This window comes from Papio anubis, chromosome 2 (assembly GCF_008728515.1).
Source record: "Papio anubis isolate 15944 chromosome 2, Panubis1.0, whole genome shotgun sequence".
Lineage (NCBI taxonomy): Eukaryota > Metazoa > Chordata > Mammalia > Primates > Cercopithecidae > Papio > Papio anubis.
Window position 1 is genome coordinate 70,339,506 of NC_044977.1, and position 22,354 is coordinate 70,361,859.

The 22,354-nt window shown below is 37.8% G+C and overlaps 1 protein-coding gene and 1 pseudogene across 7 annotated transcripts in view; one reads left to right on the plus strand and one right to left on the minus strand.

Moving 5' to 3' along the window:
• The window catches only part of MITF (melanocyte inducing transcription factor), a 224,492-nt gene that overhangs the window by 8,909 nt on the left and 193,229 nt on the right, over positions 1-22,354 (minus strand). For 3 of the 6 annotated variants that reach the window (XM_003894197.4, XM_031663202.1, XM_003894198.5), the window contains exons 4-9: positions 21,336-21,419; positions 19,048-19,143; positions 11,184-11,301; positions 8,367-8,423; positions 2,964-3,039; positions 56-203 (exon numbers count right to left, since the gene is read on the minus strand). In XM_003894197.4, the coding sequence (XP_003894246.1) occupies positions 56-203; positions 2,964-3,039; positions 8,367-8,423; positions 11,184-11,301; positions 19,048-19,143; positions 21,336-21,419 (579 nt within the window). Of the gene's footprint in view, positions 1-55; positions 204-2,963; positions 3,040-8,366; positions 8,442-11,183; positions 11,302-19,047; positions 19,144-21,335; positions 21,420-22,354 lie in introns of all 6 variants that reach the window. The other 3 variants (XM_009200354.3, XM_009200355.4, XM_009200356.4) reach the window with 1 other exon arrangement.
• Positions 6,685-7,149, plus strand: LOC116273762 (annotated as a pseudogene). The gene has a single exon (XR_004182143.1). The product of XR_004182143.1 is annotated as a translation machinery-associated protein 7 pseudogene (transcript).

Genomic DNA, 22,354 nt, shown 5'->3' on the forward strand with positions numbered 1-22,354 from the left:
TACTGTCTTGAAGTTGGTAACAAGCAGTAAACTTTACACAACTCAGGCTGTGTACCTGTATTCTGAGCAACAAATGCCGGTTGGCGTGCTCCAGTTTCTTCTGTCGGTTTTCAAGTTCTTTGGCGCGTTGCTGTTCTCGTTGCAACTTTCGGATATAGTCCACAGATGCTTTTAAGATGGTTCCCTTGTTCCAGCGCATGTCTCTGCAATGGAAATGTAGAAAAACAGACATTTTTAGGATTTGAGGCTCAATGAAAATTCAATATTCAAAGCATTCCATATCTCTTTTTTTGAACTTAAATTTTTTTTTTTTTTAATTTTAATAGTTTTGGGGGAACAGGTGGTGCTTGGTTACATGGATAAGTTCTTTATTGGTGATTTCTGAGATTTTGGTACATCCATCACCCAAGCTGTGTACACTGTACCCAACCTGTAGTCTTTTATCCCTCACCCCCATCCTACCCACTCCATCCCTTCCCCGCAAGTCCCCAAAGTCCATTGTATCATTTTTAAAAGCATTCAATTTTGAAAATGAAATAATCATACATTAATAATAGCTACCATTCATGAGTGTTTGCCACGTGCCTAGTGTTGCCCACCCAGTTTGTACACATTGTCTTACTTAACCCAGACAAGCACCTTGTAAGATAGAGACTTTGTGCACATGTTGAAACAGAGACAATTCAACTTGTCCTAGGCCACACAGTACCACATGGTAGAGTCAGGACTTAAATTTAGGTCTGTTGATTACAGTTTCCTTAAACATTATATTAAACAGTTATAGGTTTCTAAAACTATAAAAGTTAACTCAGAGTAAACGATGGTAAAACAGACCTGTGAGATCACACTACTAAATTGTTTGTGGCATAAACTCAGCATCCTTCTATTTTTTTTTTTTTTTTTTTTCATCAAGAATTATCCCAAGCATGCTATCTAGCCTCTCTCTATCCATTTCCTCATCTACAAGTATCAGGTGGAATGGGTGAATAGAGGGTCGTTAAACAAGTCACCAAGTAATTGATCCTCATATGGGTTACATTAAGAACAAAACAGAAGTTCTCCCATAAGAGGGACAGTTCCAGCCCTCAGAGAATTCCCTGGGGTTGGTCCCTGGGTTCTGAACACCAAAGATGGCAACCCAGGGGAACGTCCTGAGATACCCAGAGTGAGCACAGACTTAATATTCAGAGCTAAGATCAAAGTAAGAGAAGTAACTTTAGCAGCCAGAGAGAAATGTAATTAAAATAAATGATGCTTCACGTAGGCCAGCAAGATGAGAAATCAGAATTGGGATATGTGAGGGGTCACTCAGTTTAAAAGAAGTGATTGTTTCAACCAATTATCTTGGGTTTTGCTTCCTTGTGAGATCCAATCAATCAATTATGCTTCTGAGTTTAAGAAAGGGTTTTCAAACTTTTTTTTTGTTCAGTAATAAGAGGGACTCTTTTTTCACAGAATAGTGTATATAGATCTCCATTATATAAAATCAACAAAAGCAGACTTGCTCTGGTGGGAGAAAAGGTACTGGGCTGAGACCCTAGTCTATGAGACTGCGTCTGCATAACAGCCCCAAGGCACATTCTAGAAACCTGGTGTGGGAAAACCACCATATAGATTATAGTCTGTTTTATCTTAAAACAATGCCTACAATTAAAGATCTTTATCAGTTCAGATTATAAACCCGCAAGTATTCTAATACAATGGGGAAAGAAGATATGCAAATAGAGGCTTTCACTGCAGCCCCATAATTTCATAATATGTTGCTAAAGAGATTCACATGCTACAGTTTAAAAGAATATGCTAAAAAGTGAAAGCTGATAAAGAACAGGAAAATGGGAATTCAATTTCAACTATCATGCAAGACTGACTATAGGAAATGAAGGTCACAGCCCTTTAGTAGGATACATTTGTGCTGTAGAACTGAGAATCTGAAATGTTTCGGGTTTGAAAATGCCTTTCCTTGAAACCTGGGAAGGCAAAACATTGAAGATGGAATTGTGCTTGTACATTCATCAAAACCACCTCACAATAGGTAATGGTTTTATTTTATTTTGTTACAAATTCTCTAACAATAATGTGAATAGCAAATTTAATAAGCCTTGCATGAATAATACTTGATTTCATCTTTACATTTTATTAGGTAGCTAAAAGGTCATATTCAAAGGCTAATTTCACAGAATGCCTGTGGGGGCCATTAAAATGTATATATTTTCTAGCCCCTTGCTTCAAATGAGCCAATTTCTAATGGATAAAAACTGTGTGTTTGTTGTCCTATGTGCTGACGTTGCAGGTAACTATAGGCTGGTAGGAAAGACTTGAGAAAATTATCTTTACAGCTGTTATCTCTGAAGGGGGCAGGGTGGATAAAGAGAGACCAAAAGCTGAAATCCAAATTAGCTGACCTGTACCTAATAAGAGGATTAAAACATTACTTTTTTTCCCCTACAATGGTAAAACATACAAAGAGCAGGCAAGTTTTCATAAAAGCAATTGACCTTTTTTTGTCTGTTGAGTATCATTAAACTTGAAGTCTCTAATGTCCATTCATCAGTGCCTATTTAGAGATACTGTACAAGTCGAAGAGCAGTCAACAAATCTAGCTTTAACAGCTATTGAAAGTTCTGTTCTGCATGAATCATTAAAGGAAGTATTTTTTAAGCTCAGTATTTGTTTGCAAAGAATTCTTAGGTTTCAGAAAGTCACCTCCTCTCAGAAAGCCACCTCCTCACAACCAAAGCATCTAGTGTCCAAAGATCATTTTGTACAATTCAATGCTTTTGTCTTGAAATTTTAGTTTGATGAGACTAACCAAAAGAAAGGTGTAAGAAGAATTTAGGAACAGAACCAAAGGGAGAGGAGAGACTTCTTTACTTTAGTTTTTACAACTGCATTTTTTACAACATATGAAAAAACATTCAGGTCCGAAAAATACATGATGCAGATTAACACGCAATTGTACTCACGGATCATTTGACTTGGGAATCAAAGTACCTAGTTCCTTAATGCGGTCATTTATGTTAAATCTTCTTCTTCGTTCAACTTCAAGAAAAGAGCACAGGAAAGGGCTATTAGTAACAGTACCATGTATGCATTTAGCATATCTCATTAAAGGCATGTGCATATTAACTTCTCAGGTCATGACAATGGAAACCTGAACCTACTTTTCTCCTATTTTTACTATGTTTTTTGTATTGCAGTTAAAAATGAGCTACCTTTCTTTATCATTTCCAAAGCCCTTAGATACATACGATTTCTCATTTGCTCCTACAGCAACCCCGAAATCAGTTACTATCCTCAGTTACAAATAATGAAATTGCCTTGGAGATACCGTTATTAGGGACTTGGCAAGGACATCCAGCAATATCTGGTGAACAGCCCAAATTCTAAGCTAGCCCCTTAGAGCAGAAGTCAGCAAACTTTCTGCAAAGAGCCAGGAAGTTAGTACTTGTGGTTTTGTGGGATAAGTAGCAAAATTGAGGATATTATGCAGATATTTACTTAACCAGAGGGAAAACAAATTTCCACACATTTTTTACTGACAAAATTCAAAATATAACATATGAGTACAATTTTTCGCAAGGCAAATCTAATGAAAAGCATTAGAATTTACTTGTCACGCTGAAATTTGCATTGTATATAATTTTCATGTCACTTTTTTTTTTTTTTAGCATTTATTTATTTATTTATTTATTTATTTATTTATTTATTTATTGAGATGGAGTCTTGCTCTGCCACCCAGGCTGGAGTGCAGTGGCACGATCTCGGTTCACTGCGACCTCCATTTCCTGGGTTCATGAGATTCTTGAGCCTCAGCCTCCTGAGTAGCTGGGACTGCAGGCACACGCCACCACACCTGGCTAATTTTTGTACTTTTAGTAGAGAAGGGGATTGCACCATGTTGGCCAGGCTGGTCTCAAGCTCCTGACTTCAAGTGATCTATCCACTTCAGTCTCCCAAAGTGCTGGGATTACAGGCGTGAGCCACTGCACCCGGCCTTTTTTAACCATTTAAAACTGTAGAAAACATTTTTAACTCATAGGCCACACAAAACACCCATGCTCTAGCCTAGTGCTACCCAACAGAAATATAATTTACATATGTAAGTTTAAGTTTTCTAGTAGTACTATTTAGAAAGTAAAAAGAAAGAGATGAAATTAACATTTTATTAAATCCATTATATCCAAAATATTATTATTTTAACAGGCAATCAATGTAAACATTTACAAATTAAATACTTAACATTCTTTTCTTCATTCTAAGTTTTTGGAATCCAGGGCGCATTTTACACTTTAATTTTACATCACAATTTGGACCAGTCATATTTCAAGGCTGAGTAGGCACTGGTGGTGAATGGCTGCTGTACTGGATAGCACAGCCCTGAAACTGAAGTCTAGTATTTTTAGCTATACCATGAATCTTCACAGCATTCCTATTTTATAAATCTAGGTGTAAGTTCAACTATCACCTTCTTAAGGGAGGATGACATAATAAGGCATATGAGATGATAAATGTCTCTAATTAATGTAGTCAAGCAAATAAATTCCAAATAATTTGAGGTCTAACAAACTGGATTGAAGTTGTTAATATTTACTCTAAATACCATAATATATCTTTCTTTTTGATCCACTAATAGTCTGTACACTTAGATAAATAATGTGATTCCCTGCTTTCCCAATATAAATTGTTTTGGCTGAGGGATTATTCCAATGATGAAATCCGTTTTATATAATATGAAGTCCTACCATTAGACTTCTATAAAATAGAAACCCTAAGTGATGGTCAGTGGTTTTGAAGAAGGAATTGTGGGGTCCTTGATCCAGTAGCTAACCTTCCCCAAAACTCTTAAGTATGTACTTTCTTCTTATTTTTTTCCAAGCACATAATAATCATAAAATTCCTCTAGCCCCTCTGGCTCCTTGCTATTCCTCACGCAAGCCAGATACGCCCCATTGGTGGACTTCATATGGCTGTTCCACCAGCCTGGAACATTGTAGCTCCAGATACGTGAATGGCATTGCACTCACCTCCTTCAGGTAGACTCAGATTTACCTATGAGACTTTCTGGTCATCCTCTTTGAAACTGATCCACCACGTCCCATGTCCATGCTGACACTATACTCCCTTGCCTGCCCTTTGACTCCACGTGGAACTTTCTGCCATCCCATATTCATGTATCCCATTGATCTATTTGTTATGTTTATTTGCTGTTGCATACCAAGTAACCGTGTGCATCTGGCACATAGTACGCTCTCAACAAATATGTGTTAAATAAGAAACAAAACATTTACAGTGGAATCATACTAAAAATGACTCTGCATCTTTTTTTTCACTCACCAGCATACAGCTGACATCTTTCACTGTCAATATTTACGTGTACTACATTTTGTTTTTAGTTCAGTGACTTCCCTTTCCAATCATTTATTAGAAAGATGATATAAGCTAGTAAAAAATTTTAAAAAATACAAAGGTGTATTAAAGAAAAAGTAAAAGCCAAGTCTTTATACCATCCAACATCTATATGCCTGGGCAAATTGTCACTGATAAGAGTGATGTCTAGATAGTCGCCCATGCACATATACATCCATATAAACACATACACAAGCACGTCTCTCCCCAGTGTGTTCTTTGTACACAATGGGATATTATACGTATTATTCTGCCCCTTGTTCATCTCACTCGGTAATACATGATAGATGACCCCTAACTCAAAGGCTAGTTTCTCAGGATGGGAAACTCATTTTCTGGTTCACATTGTAGAAAAGTGCCTCACACAAAACAGGGGCGCTCTTTCTCTCTCTGTCTCTCTCTCTCCCCCCCATATATATGTGTATGTGTGTGTGTGTGTGTGTGTGTGTGTGTGTGTATATACGGCTGAGTGAATGAGTGAATAATAAATGAATATATCCTTTTGTACATTTTGGCAAGTATTCTTACAAAATAAATTCCTAGAAGAGGAACAGCTTGACCAAGGGGCAATCTAACCTTGATTATTAATTCCCAATGGTTGGATGAGACTTTTAGCTTGCTTCATAGCCTTCAGAGTTTGAGCTGATCATGTTTGCACTTTACTGACAACCTTGACCTTGACAGTTCAAGTGCCTGATGATAGGTATCTATTGTTTTTGACAAGATCCAACTCAGTTTTCCACATTTCACTTAAGTAGTTTTGGGTAATGCCTAATTATCTTGTTTCTAAGGTGTTTTAAAGGAAGAAATATCTTAGGGTAAAATTACTGAGAAGCTGGAGAAGGCCTTGGAGATAACAGTTTATCTGTTTTGGTTAAAAGAAAAGGAGAGCTTCTTACACTTGACATGAGAACTGGGGAGGGGTGTAGCTCTTAAAGTAAAAACCAGCTCCCTCAGGACCCAGCAGTTCCATTTCTCAGTTCCGTTTCTAACCTAGAGAAACAAACTTTCTTGTACACAAAGAGACACATATAAAAACGTTCACTGTGGTATTGTTTATAACAGGGAAAAACTAGAAACAACATAAACACACAGCAGTTTGGAAGTTACTAAATATCATACAGTCACACTGTAAAATACTACGCAATTAGTTTTCAAAAAGTAGATAGATCTAGACTTCTAACAGCAAAAGGTCTTCAAAACATACTGCTCAGTAGAAAAAAATCGACATAAAATGGACAATATGACATCGTTTGTGTTAAAACACAGAAATCGGGCAGGCGCCATGTCTGGCCGCGAAGGTGGCAAGAAGAAGCCACTGAAACAGCCTGAGAAGCAGGCCAAGGAGATGGACGAGGAAGATAAGGCTTTCAAGCAGAAACAAAAAGAGGAGCAGAAGAAACTTAAGGAGCTAAAAGCGAAGGCCGCGGGGAAGGGGCCCTTGGCCACAGGTGGAATTAAGAAAACTGGCAAAAAGTAAGCTGTTCCTTGTGCCTGAGGAGATGGTGACCCTTTATTTCATCCTTATTTAAACATCTATATTCCCTGCCATAACATCTTTTGCCACCTAAAGCTGGAATTAAGTGTTGTATTGGAGCTGTTGTACATTTAAGAATAAACTTTTGTAAAAAACAAAAAAAATAAAAAAAAAATCTTACAGTGGCTCATCATCTCTTTAGTTGTTTTCACTAAGTCATTCCTACCATAACTGTGAATTTAAAGTAAAACCAGCTCAGAACCTTGCCAGAGTCTGCTCTTTGGTCCTTGTTCTACCCTAAACTTTGTATCACCTGAAATTAAACCAACTCGTTTGAAAGGAAAAAATAAAATAAAATAAAATAAACATAGAAATCCATACGATTTATTTTCTGTGTGCGTATGTCTATATTCTTAATACACAGAAAAAGGTCAGGAAGAGCAATGCCAAAATGAAACCAACATGCATATTGCTGGGGACTAAAGGAGAACTCTGGCCTTATTCTATCATTTTTATAAGGAGAAAGTGTTTATATATGACTCACATTCTTAAAAATCAATTCAAGAAACAGACAACATGAGGCCATGAGATGAGAAATTCACACCCGATTTCCTACCTCCAAGCTCAATCCCTTTATTAAAAAAAATCTGTGCAGCTTGTCTTACTGGCTTATATTAAACAAAAATTAAAGTATTCTTAGGAGACAATTTGAAGATTTGATCAAGAGTAAATTAAATGCGTAAAAAATATTTCAAATGCTTTAGGACTATTTTTTTTTTAAGTCACGAATAACGTCAGAAACGTAGGAGGCTACCTCATCCATTTACTCCCCTTCAGATCTCTCTTTCTTTCTTTCTTTCTTTTCCTTCTTTCTTTCTTCTTTCTTTCTTTCTTTCTTTCTTTTTTCTTTTCTTTCTTTCTTTCTTTCTTTTCTTTCTTTCTTTCTTTCTCTCTCTTTTCTTTCTTTCTTTTTCTTTCTTTCTCTTTCTTTCTTTCCCTCTCTCTCTCTCTCTCTCCTTCCCTCACTCCCTCCCTCTCTCTCTCTTTCTTTCTTTCTTTCTTTTTCTTTCAAATCTCATTGGAGAAGGTGCTCCCCTAATCCCCTTTTGTTAATAAGTTCCTGTGTGAGCAACACTTATAATTGGGTAGTTGGGGATCAGTTCTCCCTCTCACCAAAAAAAAAAAAAAAAGAGAGAGAGAGAGGGAGAGAGAAAATAAAAAACCCACTACTATAAACAAGAAAAATAAAAACTCTTCAGAAACTGAAAATAACTATATATACAAAATTCAATTTGATCTGAGATAAAATATGGGGAAAATATATACCTTGGTTTCTGTCAAATACAATTTTCTTCCAGAAGAGATAATTTTAACAGCTGTAGAAATCAACTCTCCTCTACAGAATTTCTGGGAACATTTTTGATATATGGGGGAATATTAACTCTAATATCAAATGTCATGAACACAAATAAAACCAACTTACTCAGGTTGTGATTGTCCTTTTTCTGCCTCTCTTTGGCCAGTGCTCTTGCTTCAGACTCTGTGGGAAAAATACACGCTGTGCACGTGAATGAAGTCATTAGAAGTTGGAACTGTTTGAAGTTGCACAAAATGTAAACTACAAAATATCTCATTTCCCAAACATATGGAAGCTTATCTGACTTGACTCTAAGTAAAAATACGTTTTTTAAAAACGATATCTTTTTAAAAAGCTTGCATGTTTTCAAAAGCAATATATATCAAATATACAATATGTAAAAACTGGGCTTCCACAAAATGGTAAAAAAAAAAAAACCCGGTAAAAATTATCTATAGCACACTGTAAACATATATAGATACTAGCAAGAAAGATATCGATAACTAGAAAACTATGTCAATTTGCTGTTGATACTTTATTATCAGGGGTCTGCTATCTTTTCTTTTCAGGCCATAGAAGCTTTCAGTCCTTTTTTGATGCCTTTGTAACATGCTGATATAAAAACTGAGTAGAGGCCCAGCATGGTTGCTCGCACCTGTAATTCCAGTACTTTGGGAAGTGGAAGTGGAAAGATCACTTGAGCCCAGGAGTTCAAGACCAGCCTTGGTCTTTACAAAAAATAAAAAGTCCAACATGGTGGTGCATGCTTACAGTCCCAGCTACGGGAGGCTGAGGTGGGAGGATCACTTGAGCCCAGGAGATCAAGGTTGCAGTGAGCCGTGATCATACCACTGCACACCAGCTCAGGAGACACAGAGACACCCTGTCTCAAAAAAACAAAACAAAACAAAAAAAACCTCCCAAATTGGATCTATCTTCTGACTAGTTCACTAGTTCATAGAATGAACTCATTTTTTCAGCAGTTGGTGCCAGATTCTGTTAAAACCTGCTGTAATGAAATCATCTAACAACTTAGGAACAACTATTTACTAGCTTGAGTCTATACAAACAAAATAGGAATAGATGCACTCGGTGGCAACTCCAATTGGAAAGTTCTATTTGCAGAGCAACTCTTGTGAGATCTCTGGGATAAGAGACTGCTTTTTGCCTTACAGAGAACAAAACAAAACAAAACAGAATTAAAAAAAAAAATGTTACTTGACCAATCTTGGGATTCAGAAAGCTCTGTTATTTCCTTTTCAGAAGTGATAGTTGAAGCATTACACTATCATAATTTAGAATTTTATCTCAAAATAGAAATCATTTTAGCATAACTTATAGCAACTGAAGCATATATATACACCATATATATTTATTATATGGGTGTTATGTATGTATATATGCATATATATATGCATACATACATGTATATATGCATATATATGCATATCTATGTGTGTGTGTGTGTATATATATATATAAAACTCAGAAGTTGAATTCTTTCAATTGTGATGGTCAATCCAAATCATTTTCTAGTTTTTTTTTTCCTCACACAGAAGCATGACTTATATACCCTCCACTTCAATGATTCCTAAGTTGTTGTTGTTGTTTTGTTTTGCTTTGCTTTGTTTCGAGACAGGACTCATTCCTCTTGCCCAGGCTGCAGTGCAGTGGTGCGATCACAGCTCACTGCAGCCTGGAACTCCTGAGCTCAAGCAATCTGCCTGCCTTAGTTTCCCAAAGTGTTGAGGTTACAGGTGTGAGCTACTGTGCCTGCCCAACAATTCTTGCATTTGCTGTTGTTGTTGTCTTGCAGTAAATTTCCTTTTTGGTAGGGTAACTAATTGTGTTTTGGCTTTGGATGGTTTTTACTTATTAGTTACTCTTTTCACTCAAATCCACGGTTTTTAAAGAATGTCTTTCTCCTGCTTATTTTCTGAAAAAAAATTTTTTAAGACACCCTTGACTGGAACAGGAATTCTCTGTACCAAATCCATATTCCATATTCTCAGTCTGTTCATCCAATACTGCAGGATGCAAGGATCAAATAATAAAAGGAGGGGTGGGGTAAGGGCCATAAAATTCACCATGGTAGAATGCCAGTTCTAATATAGTTTCCGCCATGTTTTAATGACCAAATAAATGCCTTCCCTAAAGCATTAAGCAAAGTAGAGAAATAGGTAATTTCACACTTGCCTTAAGAACAAATAATACCCATTGCTCCATTTTATAATTTTTTCCCCCCTGTATAATAAATCTTTTGCACACAATACAGCAAAAGACAACAGGAGGCATCTGAAGATGTAGGAAATATGTTCTCTTGCTATCCCAATTGTGGGCTCGAATGTGTGTCAAAGGAAAATTCAGATCTGGGTTCTCAAACTCCAATGCCTCTAGGGGCTTGTAAGAAACATACATATCGGGCCGGGCGCGGTGGCTCAAGCCTGTAATCCCAGCACTTTGGGAGGCCGAGACGGGCGGATCACGAGGTCAGGAGATCGAGACCATCCTGGCTAACACGGTGAAACCCCGTCTCTACTAAAAAAATACAAAAAACTAGCCGGGCGAGGTGGCGGGCGCCTGCAGTCCCAGCTACTCGGGAGGCTGAGGCAGGAGAATGGCGTAAACCCGGGAGGCGGAGCTTGCAGTAAGCTGAGATCCGGCCACTGCACTCCAGCCTGGGCGACAGAGCGAGACTCCGTCTCAACAACAACAACAACAACAACAACAACAACAACAACAAAAGAAACATACATATCAGGTAGGGTGGAGACAGTTACAGCTGAAAGAGTTGCCTACTATCCCCAGTGCAAAGGGGACCTTCATCATAGATACAGTGATTGGTGACATGTAGTAATTGTGGCCCCAATTCCCAGTATCTCAGGAGATTTTCAAGGATCTCCTTGAAATCTGCAGTAAGAGGTACATTTGTTAGGTGTTTACCTGTGAGCTCCCTTTTTATGTTGGGGAGGTTGGCTGGACAGGAGTTGCTGATGGTGAGGCCTGGTGGGGGCAGACCTTGGTTTCCATAAAGATCAATCAAGTTTCCCGAGACAGGCAACTAGAGAGAGACCAACAGTAACAGAAATTAACTGTTGAACAATTCCCACGTTTTTTCAGATAAAAAACTATGATCCTACTCTAGGATTTATTTAAGAAAAATTATTTGATACAAAAAAAATCATTTTTAAAATAGGAAAATATGAGATGTTTATTTTTTCATTCACTTGCAGATATGAAAAGAGAGTCACAGGATCTCCTCAACTAGCTCCCTTTGAGGGAGGAAAGTACAGTCTCACACCCATAAAATGATTACACTAACTAGCCAGTGGGCTTATTTTGAGCATGGAGACAATGAATAATGTGGTGAATGCATTATCTAGTACAACTAGTAGCATACAGAGGATGTTCAGGAAATGTTGGCTATTATTGTAAAACAGGATTGTATATAAAATGACCTTTTCACCAAATAGGACTTTCCATTAAAGTTAATTTTGTTCCTTCCTTCTCGTCTCCACCTCTTCTTCTTTTCCTTTTACAAGGAAAAGCAATGAAAGTTTTTATTTATTTGTTTTTAAATTGGAAAAGAAATGATTTCCTTAATGCTAGAGAGAAAAAGCATTTTCTTGAAATTGAAATTTTCCACAAAGCCACAAGAGGGAGCCCACAGACTTTAAAACAGAGCAACAATTTACACTTTAAAAAAAATTAAAAAAATAAAAAGTAAAAGAAATAGTTAGCCTTCCCCAAGCTAGCATCAGAGTTTTTCCTCTGGTTCTGAGTGGGATGTTTTAAAGCAGCGAGCTCTCCTTTGGTTGTGTATGTGCATTTCTTGGTAACTAGCTGGTTGCAGCAGTTTATAGGCCTGTTTTTGTAGAAAAGGCCCAAATGGATCCCCCTTCCCACACCCTGAAATACAGTTTGAAATAGTAACTATGGAGAAATCATTGAGTGACCTCACTCCTTCCACTTGCAGACATGTACCGTTACCAGACTGATTCAAACAATTTCTATAACCATGATTACTGGGTAAGACTTTATGTTGTTTAGCCCTCCCGTTTCTTGATTACACATTGAATTGTATTCTACATCTGAGAAAAGTACATTCAGAAAGCATTTAGGTGTGATTAAAATGTTTAGTGACTGAGAGGTATCTAGTAAAAACTGTATTCAACAGAGTACCTTGTATCCTCTCAAATGACCACTAACATACAGATGAAAATATCCCACAAAATACGAATCAAATGTGCTTCCCCTCATTGGTAGCCATTGCATCAATTTCTGGGATGGCTTCTAAACATATACTCTATGAATTAAACCCCTAGCTAAAGAGATTTGGGTGGGAGGCAATGGACATGGAATAAGATACTTCTTGACGGGTGAATCAGACACTGGCTCAAACAGGACTGGGGTGGGCAGGGAGGACAGACAAACCAGCAGAATACAACTCCCTCTTTTGCTCCTTTTTGAAAACAGCGTTTATAGTATGTGCATAAAACCTAATACACATACCCCCATACACATGCACAAAAATAGACATTGTGGTCATTTAAAATGCCCTTGTATCGTATTTCAAGGCCCTTTAAGGAATTGATAAAAAGTGACTTTGATTATTAGCTATCATTTCACTAAGTGGTTTTATTTGAAATAGGTCACCTTCTCAGGGTCAGCCTTGCTCTGTGTGTGTGTTTAGTTTTATTCTTGTCCAATTTAACGCAAAGTGAAAGGCACTCACATGTTTCAAAATAGCCCTGTAAAGTACCAGAGAGACTAAACTTATACAGTTGTCATGATGTCTGGTAACTCCTTGGATTCCAAAGCTTTATTCCCCTATCTTTTGAGAATTTCAGGTTTTGGGAAAGCTTCTGGGTTTTAACAAACCAAGAATGTGACTTGAAAATTCAAAGCAATAAGCTAAAGGAAAAATTATTCCCCTTGCTCTAGAAAGGCAAATCACATATATGGTTTTCATATGCAAATTGTATGCAAAACTCACTGTGTTATTATGAAGATTTGTTAGGGATAAATAATAGCAACTGATACACATCTCCAAGTCATTGATAGACCTATGTGGAACAGACATCTAATTCTAAGCTTCTTCTGGACAAGAACATATTTTCTAACTATATTCTAAAGAAGAGATATGTACATGACTGAGAGAGAGAATGCTTTCTGCCATAGACAGCCAGATGGACAGGGTGGGGGAGACAAAGAGCAAAGTGGGGGATACCTAGTGAGAAATGGATTGAGACAGGTGAAAAACTACAGAAAGGACTGCTGTGATTAGCATCGATTGATGACAGTGCACACCAATAAGGGAAATGAATTAAAATCCCTACAGCAAGATGCCTCATTGGGCACTCTACTGAGGTCAGACATCATTACTTCCAGTTGAAAAAGCTTATAGCCCTCTATCTACTTCTCTGAAAGATTTCCTGCTTCGGCTGCTTTCCCCATACTTACTGATTAGGAGCGGGAAGCAGAAAGCATGCCAGAATATTTTGCTGGGGGTCATCTCATTTTTTGGGTGCCTACTTTGGGCCAAGCACAGAATTAAAATGGCACTTTGTGTATGGCATCTTACTGCTTTTTACAGAAAGAAAAGCCAAGGTTTGGCCATTGCCAAATGGAGGTTTTTGGTTGGAGGCTCAGGTCCCATGTTAACAGCAGAACTGGGGGTGGGGAGAGTATCAACATGCTGATATTAACCAATTAGAAACTGCAACTTTCAATTCATCTCCAATTAGATCTGAAGAAATAAAAACCCTGCCGCTTATTAGCCAAATGTGGATACTCCAATCTACCGATTAATGGTGCAGAACTTTATAGCCTGTGCTTAGGAGTCAGAGATCCAGATTAAAATCCTGCCTCTTTGCTAACTTGCTATGTGATATTAAGCAAGTTCTCTGAGGCTTAGTGTCTCCAATTGAAAAGCGACAACCATTCATCTCACAGGGTTTTCATAAGATTTCATAGAGATAAAGTAGGTGAAACACAGTGCCTGTTACTTCAGTGATCAGTAAGTGGTAACCACTATGATTAACAACACGTATTATAATTTTCTAGGGAGTACTGGATTCCCACTTTACAGTTTTGACAGGTGAGCTAATGTTCACTTTGATCAACAAAACCACTTGCCATGTTAATTACTAAGTACATTGTCAACGATTAGACAATTTTTACCAGACTGCAATACAAATCTAGGAACAGAAATCAGGGAATCTGCAAGGCTGAGGTGACCAGTCATTATTCCAAGTCAGGGCTTCTACACTACAGCTGATTTTGTTTCCTCGGATCAATGTCTGGAGGTATTTTCAGCTGATGCACCTGCAGGGTGTTTGCTGCTGACATCCAGTGGGTGAAGGCCAGGGATGCTGTTAAGCATCCTAAAATGCACAGGACAGTCTCCCACCACAAAGACTTATGCATCCCAAATGTCAACAGTTCCACAGTTGAGAAACTGTGTTCTAAATGGTGGTGTATATTCTTTGTATCAACAGCTCTTATTTGCTGAAGCTACTAAAAGGAAGGTTGATGGAAATAATTTAAAATGTGTCTCCTAGTCATGCATTTTAAAGAAAGGATTCTGTGGTTGGTTCTTCTGCATTAGAAAACTTCCCCCATAAATATAGTTAACATCACAATTAGGTCAAAATAACACCTTTAAGAGCTAAGAAAGAGGAAGAGACTTCTTCTATTAACATGTATATTTCACATCTTTGTTGGGTTTTTATCCAGGCCATTTACCTAAAATAGCAAGATTTCACTTCCAGAGCACAAACTGCACCGTGGACAGATGAAAGCCACAGTCTAATTGGGACAAAAAAATTGAAGGAAGATGCGCCTGGGTCTATGCCCCCATATTGGTCTGAATTGAGTTCTTCAATGTTGTGCTCCACCAAAATGAATATTTTCCCAAGTAAATGATAATCGTAAAATGTTATTATTTTTTCTCTCTGGATGGTCCCCTTCTCCGAATATCAATTGAGCACTGTTAACACAAGTAAACTGGGACTTTTATTCTTTGTTTTTGATAGTACAAGAGGGCCCTTGTGCTCTCAGAATAGTTATTTCTAGACTTCAATTCCCTTAGGACAGTTTCCTTTCTAAGTGTTCCTTCCACTTTATTTTTTTCTCAGTAGTTAACTTGAAATAAAGCATTTCAAATAATCAAAATAAAAGAAAAAAAAATGCCTAACATGAAGAACATTAAATTTAAACTTTACTGTGGGAAAAAAATTAAAATGTTAATAGGTTATAGTAGCTTTGTTACTTAATTTTGACAACTAAAACCCAAGTTCATCAAGAATAAGAGCTAGTAACTAACTTTTAGTGAGAGCTTATCAGGGCCCAACTGTTCTAAATGCTTTTTGTGGATGACCTCTTATAATTCTCCCATTAATTCTATTGCAGTAGATGCTATTATGATCCCCATTTTACAGACAAGGACACAGAAGCAGAGAGGTTGAATCACTCACTCAAGGGTATGTATTCAGATGTCTGGTTCAGAGTCTGTGCTCCTAATGTTGAAGTTACATTGCCTTTCCCCTAATGGCAAAATGCTGAAATAGATTTGTTGAAAGAAGAATCTAATGGAGCCACATTTAGCCTTTCTAGCATGGGGAAATAGAAGAGAGGTGGATGCCGGGATAAAGTCAGTGACTTCTAAGGGTGGCTGCAGGGGACTCCTCTCCTGTCTGGGAGTTAATTCAACTCTGCCCAGAGGATCTTTCTTATCTGGAAATTTCCTTTGAGATGGCCTCTCTGCTCCTGAATTGTCCTTCTCCCCTCAAGGGCTAAAAGAGTCTCCCCCTTCTGGACTGGTAACTCCCATGAGAACCCCCCATGAGAACAGGAAACATACCTTAGTCACCTTTGCATCCACAGCACCTTGCCCGGTGCTGCCCACCTATTAGGCATATTAATAAATACTAAATTAATCTTTAATATAGTTTAGGAGCAACCATATAATGAAGGAACAAGGCCTCAACGCTAATGTAGATGGAATGAAGAGGTATGAGGATTCATTCTACTTTTTTATTTTTAAATGTGTTTTTTAGAGACAGGGTCTTCCTCTGTTGCCCAGGCTAAAGGACAGTGGCATGATCATGATTCATTGCATCCTTGAACTCTTGGGCTCAAGTGATCCTCCCATCTCAGCCTCCTGAGTAGCTAGGACTACAGGTATGTACTACTACCCCACCCAGCTAATTTTTTGTATTTTTTATAGAGACGGATTCTCTCTATGTTGCCCAGGCTGATCTCCAACTCCTGGTCTCAAGTGATCCTCTTGCTTCGGCCTCCCAAAGTGCTAGGATTATAGGTGTGAGCCATGGGCCCAGCCAGGTATTCATTCTAAAGGACAGAAGCATATATGGGGTCATAACAACTGTCTTCAGAAGGGTTGGTATGTGAAAAAGTTCTCCATGAAGCAAACTACGACCCATGCTGCAATTTACAGCGTTATTTACTGTGAGGGATATTCTGAGATAAATATGTCTCACAGATAGCTAACATAGAGCTGGATACATTATAGGGGCTCAATGAAGATCAGCTGAATACACAAATACTATCAATATTATTTGATATTATAATTAATAAGTTATATTTAATAATTTAGAATACAACTTGTGTTTCCAACGCTAAATACTGTAGATACTTTATCAAGTGTGTTAACCACATGATATAGGTATATTTAACAGCCCCATTTTACAGATGGGGAAACGTAGGGTTTCAGGAAGCTAAATAACATGCAAGGTCACAGAGGAAATGGCAGATTCAGGATTTGACCCCAGATCTGGTCAGAAATCTCTAAATCCTAACCATTGTGCTTTGCTATTTCCCTAGTGAGCTAGTACAGATCCTTTTTTGGAGGCTTTCAAGAAGCTGGATGGCTTGATTTTTTTGTGGAGAATATGAAGGAGATGCAAGAGAAGGTCAGGCCAGGCATAGTGGTGCATGCCTATAATCCCAGCTACTTGAGGGAGGAAGATCACTTGAACCCAGGAGCTCAAGATCAGCCTAGGCAACAAAATGAAATCCTGTATAAACAAACAAACAAACAAACCAACCACAGAAAGCAAATGGATTGAGTACTAGGTTAGACCAAATGACATCAAAGGTCTTTGCCATTACAAAAAAAGTCAATGATTTTACAGAATCATATCAATTCTAACAGCCCACTTGAGGGTGCCCAGGGACCCATTTGACACCACTAGCAAAACGACCACTCTCATGGCAAAGTTCTTTTGAAATGACTGGGCCATTGCTAATTAATGCTGCTAGAGCAATGTAACGTAAATATATGTCTTTGGGTATATTTATAAATTCCCCAGGGCATGCTTCCCCAAGTGTTTTGCGCATGTTCGTCCTAAGATTCTGACTGCTAGACAAGTGTAGTTGGCCTCATGGGATGCACCAACTTGTAAGCAGAAAGGTTCCACAAAAGCCAACCAAGGATTCCAAGAGGTTGGGATAGTCTGGCAAGAAAACTTTTATCAAAATGGCAGAACACCTGGTTCTTCCAAAATCAGGGTGTGGGTTTAAATGGGTGGAAAGTAGACAAACTCCAAATATCAGAGAAGAAGCTTGAGGTTTCAAGGGAAGTCCTCACGCCACATGAGTTCAAGGCAGTGAACTTGAAGAACTGGACCGAGATGGATTTAAAAAAAAAAAAAGAAAAGTGCTATTATAAGACTCAATTTTCTGAGGGTTCTGGTGTAACTAAGTAAGTGCTATTTTGTCCCCTGGCCAAGGGAATTTACTATTGGAAGTTAGTCGTATCTTTAAAAACTTTCATCATGGTAAAAAACACATACGATAAAAGTTGCCATCTTAACCAGTTTTAAGTGTATGGTTCAATAGTGTTATGTATGTTCACATTGTTGTCAAATAGATCTCCAGAATTTTTCATCTTGCAAATCTGAAACTCCATACTCTTTGAACAACTCCCCTTTTCCCTTTCCCCTCAATAAATATTGGTCTTTAAAACACTAGTTATTAAGAATATGATAGTCTCATAGCATTGCTCTCAGAGAAAACAGAAAAGGATTGGAGAAGGCATTCAAAGACCTGCCAAGCAGGGCTGGCTCTGACACACCCAAGCTATGTAATCTTACATAAGACCGTCTAACCTAGTTACAGTTTAAAACTGAGGGCAATGATACCATCCGAACTTGACTCACAGAATAATTGCAAGGACTAAATAAGATCTGCAATAAGACTTTGGTGAAACAGTAACATAAGGCTAAAATGTAAGGAATGAAGGAAAATAAACAATATAGGCAAGTCTCTAAATTACAGAGAAAAACAAGTAACATATAATAGCAAACAGGACCATTGTTTATGAACTGAAGTTGGAATAAATTTTGCTGTTGGATAAGGGTAACCCCAATGTCCCTCTATCACCTAAGAATATGAAAAAACCTTCTTGAAAAACTGCACAACCTTTTTCAGGCTGACTAGAGCACCATTGTGAATAGTGCAGTTCATAATGGTTCCCTTGGCTGCAGTGTACTGGGTTGGGCATTAGATGTCAAGGGAATTGGAAGGGATAATGTCCTATCAAAACTGCTCTTGGACTCCAGGGAATGTAGAGTTTTATCATGGGCTTATTCATAAACTCATAAAAACTTCTTAATTTCTGATGTCAAAGTCACTTATTTGTGATCCTCAGATAATTCTCCATTTTACTATTAATACATTTCATCAGTGAACCAGTTACAAAGATACAATAAAAGTTTAAGAAAAAAGAAGAGAACCCTGGAAACACCTCAAGATTTTCTACTTCAAAAAAGGTTACCAATACCGTATTCGCCATTTGCAAAGCAGGATCCATCAAGCCCAAGATTTCCTCATTATAACTTGATTCTAGGCTAATGATGTCATCGATTACATCATCCATCTGTAGGAAAAAGGGCAACAGAAGAGAGACAAAAATAAATAAAACTATGCAACATAACCTAAAAAGAGACTCATGGTCTTTCTTTACCCAAAGCAATAATGGTCTTTAGTTAGATTCTAAGAAGTAACTGTCCTCTTTCCACTAAAATAAAATAGTATTGAAGACCATTAACACTAATGGGTGATGAGAATAATACTTGTAGCCAGCATTTAATGAGTGATTATGAGTTGCCAAGCACTGGGTTCAAGGATTTTCATAGGCTAAGTTTTTGCCCTAACGAAAACCCTATCATGGCAGGTACTATTATTACAGCAATTTTCCAGGTGAAATAAATGAGAAGCAGCTCACCCAAAGTCACACACTGAAGAAAGACTGGAGCCACGATTTAACCCATGCTTTCACAACTATGCTAAACTGCCTGTCCTAAACAGGAAAGATGTACCAGAGCACTTCATCTTGAATGACAGCTGTCATTCTACTTCCTTTTTCCCCCCAAAGACGATGGCCCATACCCTTTTCTTGCAGAAGGAAAACACAGATGGTAATTCTGCCCTTTGGTTCCACAGGGAAGCGTGGACATTGTGTCTCGCAGGCCACTGGCTATCACTGCACCCATCTTACAGTGACTTGTAAAATAAGTTTCTCTTTGTACAGCTGCCAGTGTGCTTGGTACTCCCCAAGGAGTACACCAGGCCGAGGTTATCATTACAGTCATGGAGCTGACATTCCCACTAGATCAATTTTATTTCTGAAGTACCAAAACATCAGTTATGATAATAAACAACAGTGATTACATGTGCATTGCAGCAGTTGCAAAGACAAGTCTGTGAAAACATTTCTTCATAAACACCTTATGTATTTGAGCTAGTTGGTATGTCTGTGCTTGGGTCTTAACAGTACTTCATAGTTACACAATGAAATCACAGAACTAACAGGGATGCTCTTCTATCTCTTTTGCCACTTCCATTAAAGAGGAGAGACTCCAACATTCATGGGTTTGAGTTGGAATCCCAGTTCTCCTACTTTCTAGATTGGGGCAAAGCCTCCGATCTTTTTTTTTTTTTTTTTTTTTTTTGAGACGGAGTCTCGCTCTGTCGCCCAGGCTGGAGTGCAGTGGCCGGATCTCAGCTCACTGCAAGCTCCGACTTCCGGGTTCACGCCATTCTCCTCCCTCAGCCGCCTCCGATCTTTTAAAGCCTCAGTTTCTCAATCTCTAAAATGGGGGTTAATAATATTTACTGTCTTATGGATTCTTGTATGATTTCAGGACAAACTGTACGGAGTGTTCAAAGTACCAGGAATATAGTAAACACTCAAAAAAGGAGTCTTGTTAAGTGACCCCTAAGAAAAAAATAATTGGCCAGTTTTGAATAACTACTATCCACTGTTTGTTAGATTCTATTTCTATTGACACCACTTTTATTTGTTTTGTTTGTCTTTAAGAGATGATTTTCTAATTGAGTTGGTAAATATGCAAATAGGTTAGGAAACTTATGAACAAAGTTTCCTTGCCATTTTTAATTTTGTTCTTAGAAAAATAAAATTAGTGGGTTTGATGTAATAGCATTTTTAAAATAATTTTTTTCTCTCATGACAAAAGTAATGCAAGTTGATGACAGGAAATATAGAAAGGCAAAAAATTTTGTTGCTTATTATTCTATATCTATATACATGCATAGATATATAAATAGATATAGCATAATTTATATATCCATTAAATAGGATGTAATAGAAGAAACTTTAGTTACTTGGGAAAGCATCCATTACATATTATTAAATTAATATAGTTTCAAAATATATGCTCGAGATACCATTTAGGAAACAATATCTAGATTATACGCACACATCTTGGTTTTACTAATACAAAAATTGCTAACCCACAAATTTGTATAACATACATTGATTATGTTAAATTACATATTTCGTATCTTATTTATTAAAATTTATGTACTTCAAGAAGTTTTTAATCTTTGGAGCAACTTAGGGGAAAACCATATTTTAGTTTATTCTTCCTTGTCATTATTTAATCATGAGATACTATGAAGAAAAAGGCACTGTTCACAGCTTTCTCTATAAAAAAAAAATCAATGGGGGAAAAAAAATCCTTAAGTTTTCAGGAAGGTGTGATCCACCACAAATATAGATTCTAATTACAAAGTGTTACATCCTCAGGCTGCCAAGTCATTCAGTACCTGCATACAGGACGCTCGTGAATGTGTGTTCATGCCTGGGCACTCGCTCTCTGCCCTGTTTTGCTCTTCAAACTTATAAAATCCCTGCAAAAACACAAGCAAAAACAGCCTATAACTTGGATTTGCAAATGACTTTTTAAATGACCTGTTCACACAAAGCTGATGGCACAGCAACAAGATGAACTAAGCTTTCAAACAAAGTGGAATCTGACCAAGAGATGAAATAATGAAGGAAGAACTTGTGTCAAATCATCTTGCTAGATGACAAATTTGGGTACAGAAAAATAAAGCAGTTGGTTTGGGCAAAGGGGCAAAGATTTTAGTCCCTCTAGAAATTAAAATCAATCCAACTTTAGAAAAGTTGCCTCTGAATTTGCATAAACACTTCATAGTACATAGTACAGTAAATCCCACTGAGATGAAGCTCATCATCTCACAATTCGGAAATAATGAGCATTAAATCACAACTCTCAGGTATTCATATGCTCCAAATTTTGATGCACCAATTAGCTTGAAGGTAGTTTGAGTCTTGTCTCCAATCCAGCCTTTACCAAAGCAGATTTAACGGGCAGCAGCAATTTTATTATTGAAACAGAATGTATCCAGCAATTAAACCTTTGCGTTTCCGTTAAAGTCTCATGTGCTATATGATTCAAATCCATCCATGCACATTCCATGCTTTTTCCCCCCAACTCAGGGAGAAATAAAAATAATATTCCAGACATTCACAACAAGCGGAACTTCTAAACCGCCTGTCCCACACCTCTTCTATTTTTGCTTTTCCTTTTCCACCTCCCCTTCTCCTCTCTCTTCATTTTCACTGCTTCATAAACTGAAAGGCATGGAAGAGAAGAAAGCACTCAGCTAAGGAAGAAGAAGCAAGTGGCAAAAGTGTCCTCGCCTCCACGTTTCACTTGGAGAGGGCCAGGTCTCCCGTCATGTGCCGTACACCAAATAACCCAGTGACGGGGACAAGAGGCTGGAATGCCACAGCCATGATGGTGAATCAGGGACAAAGG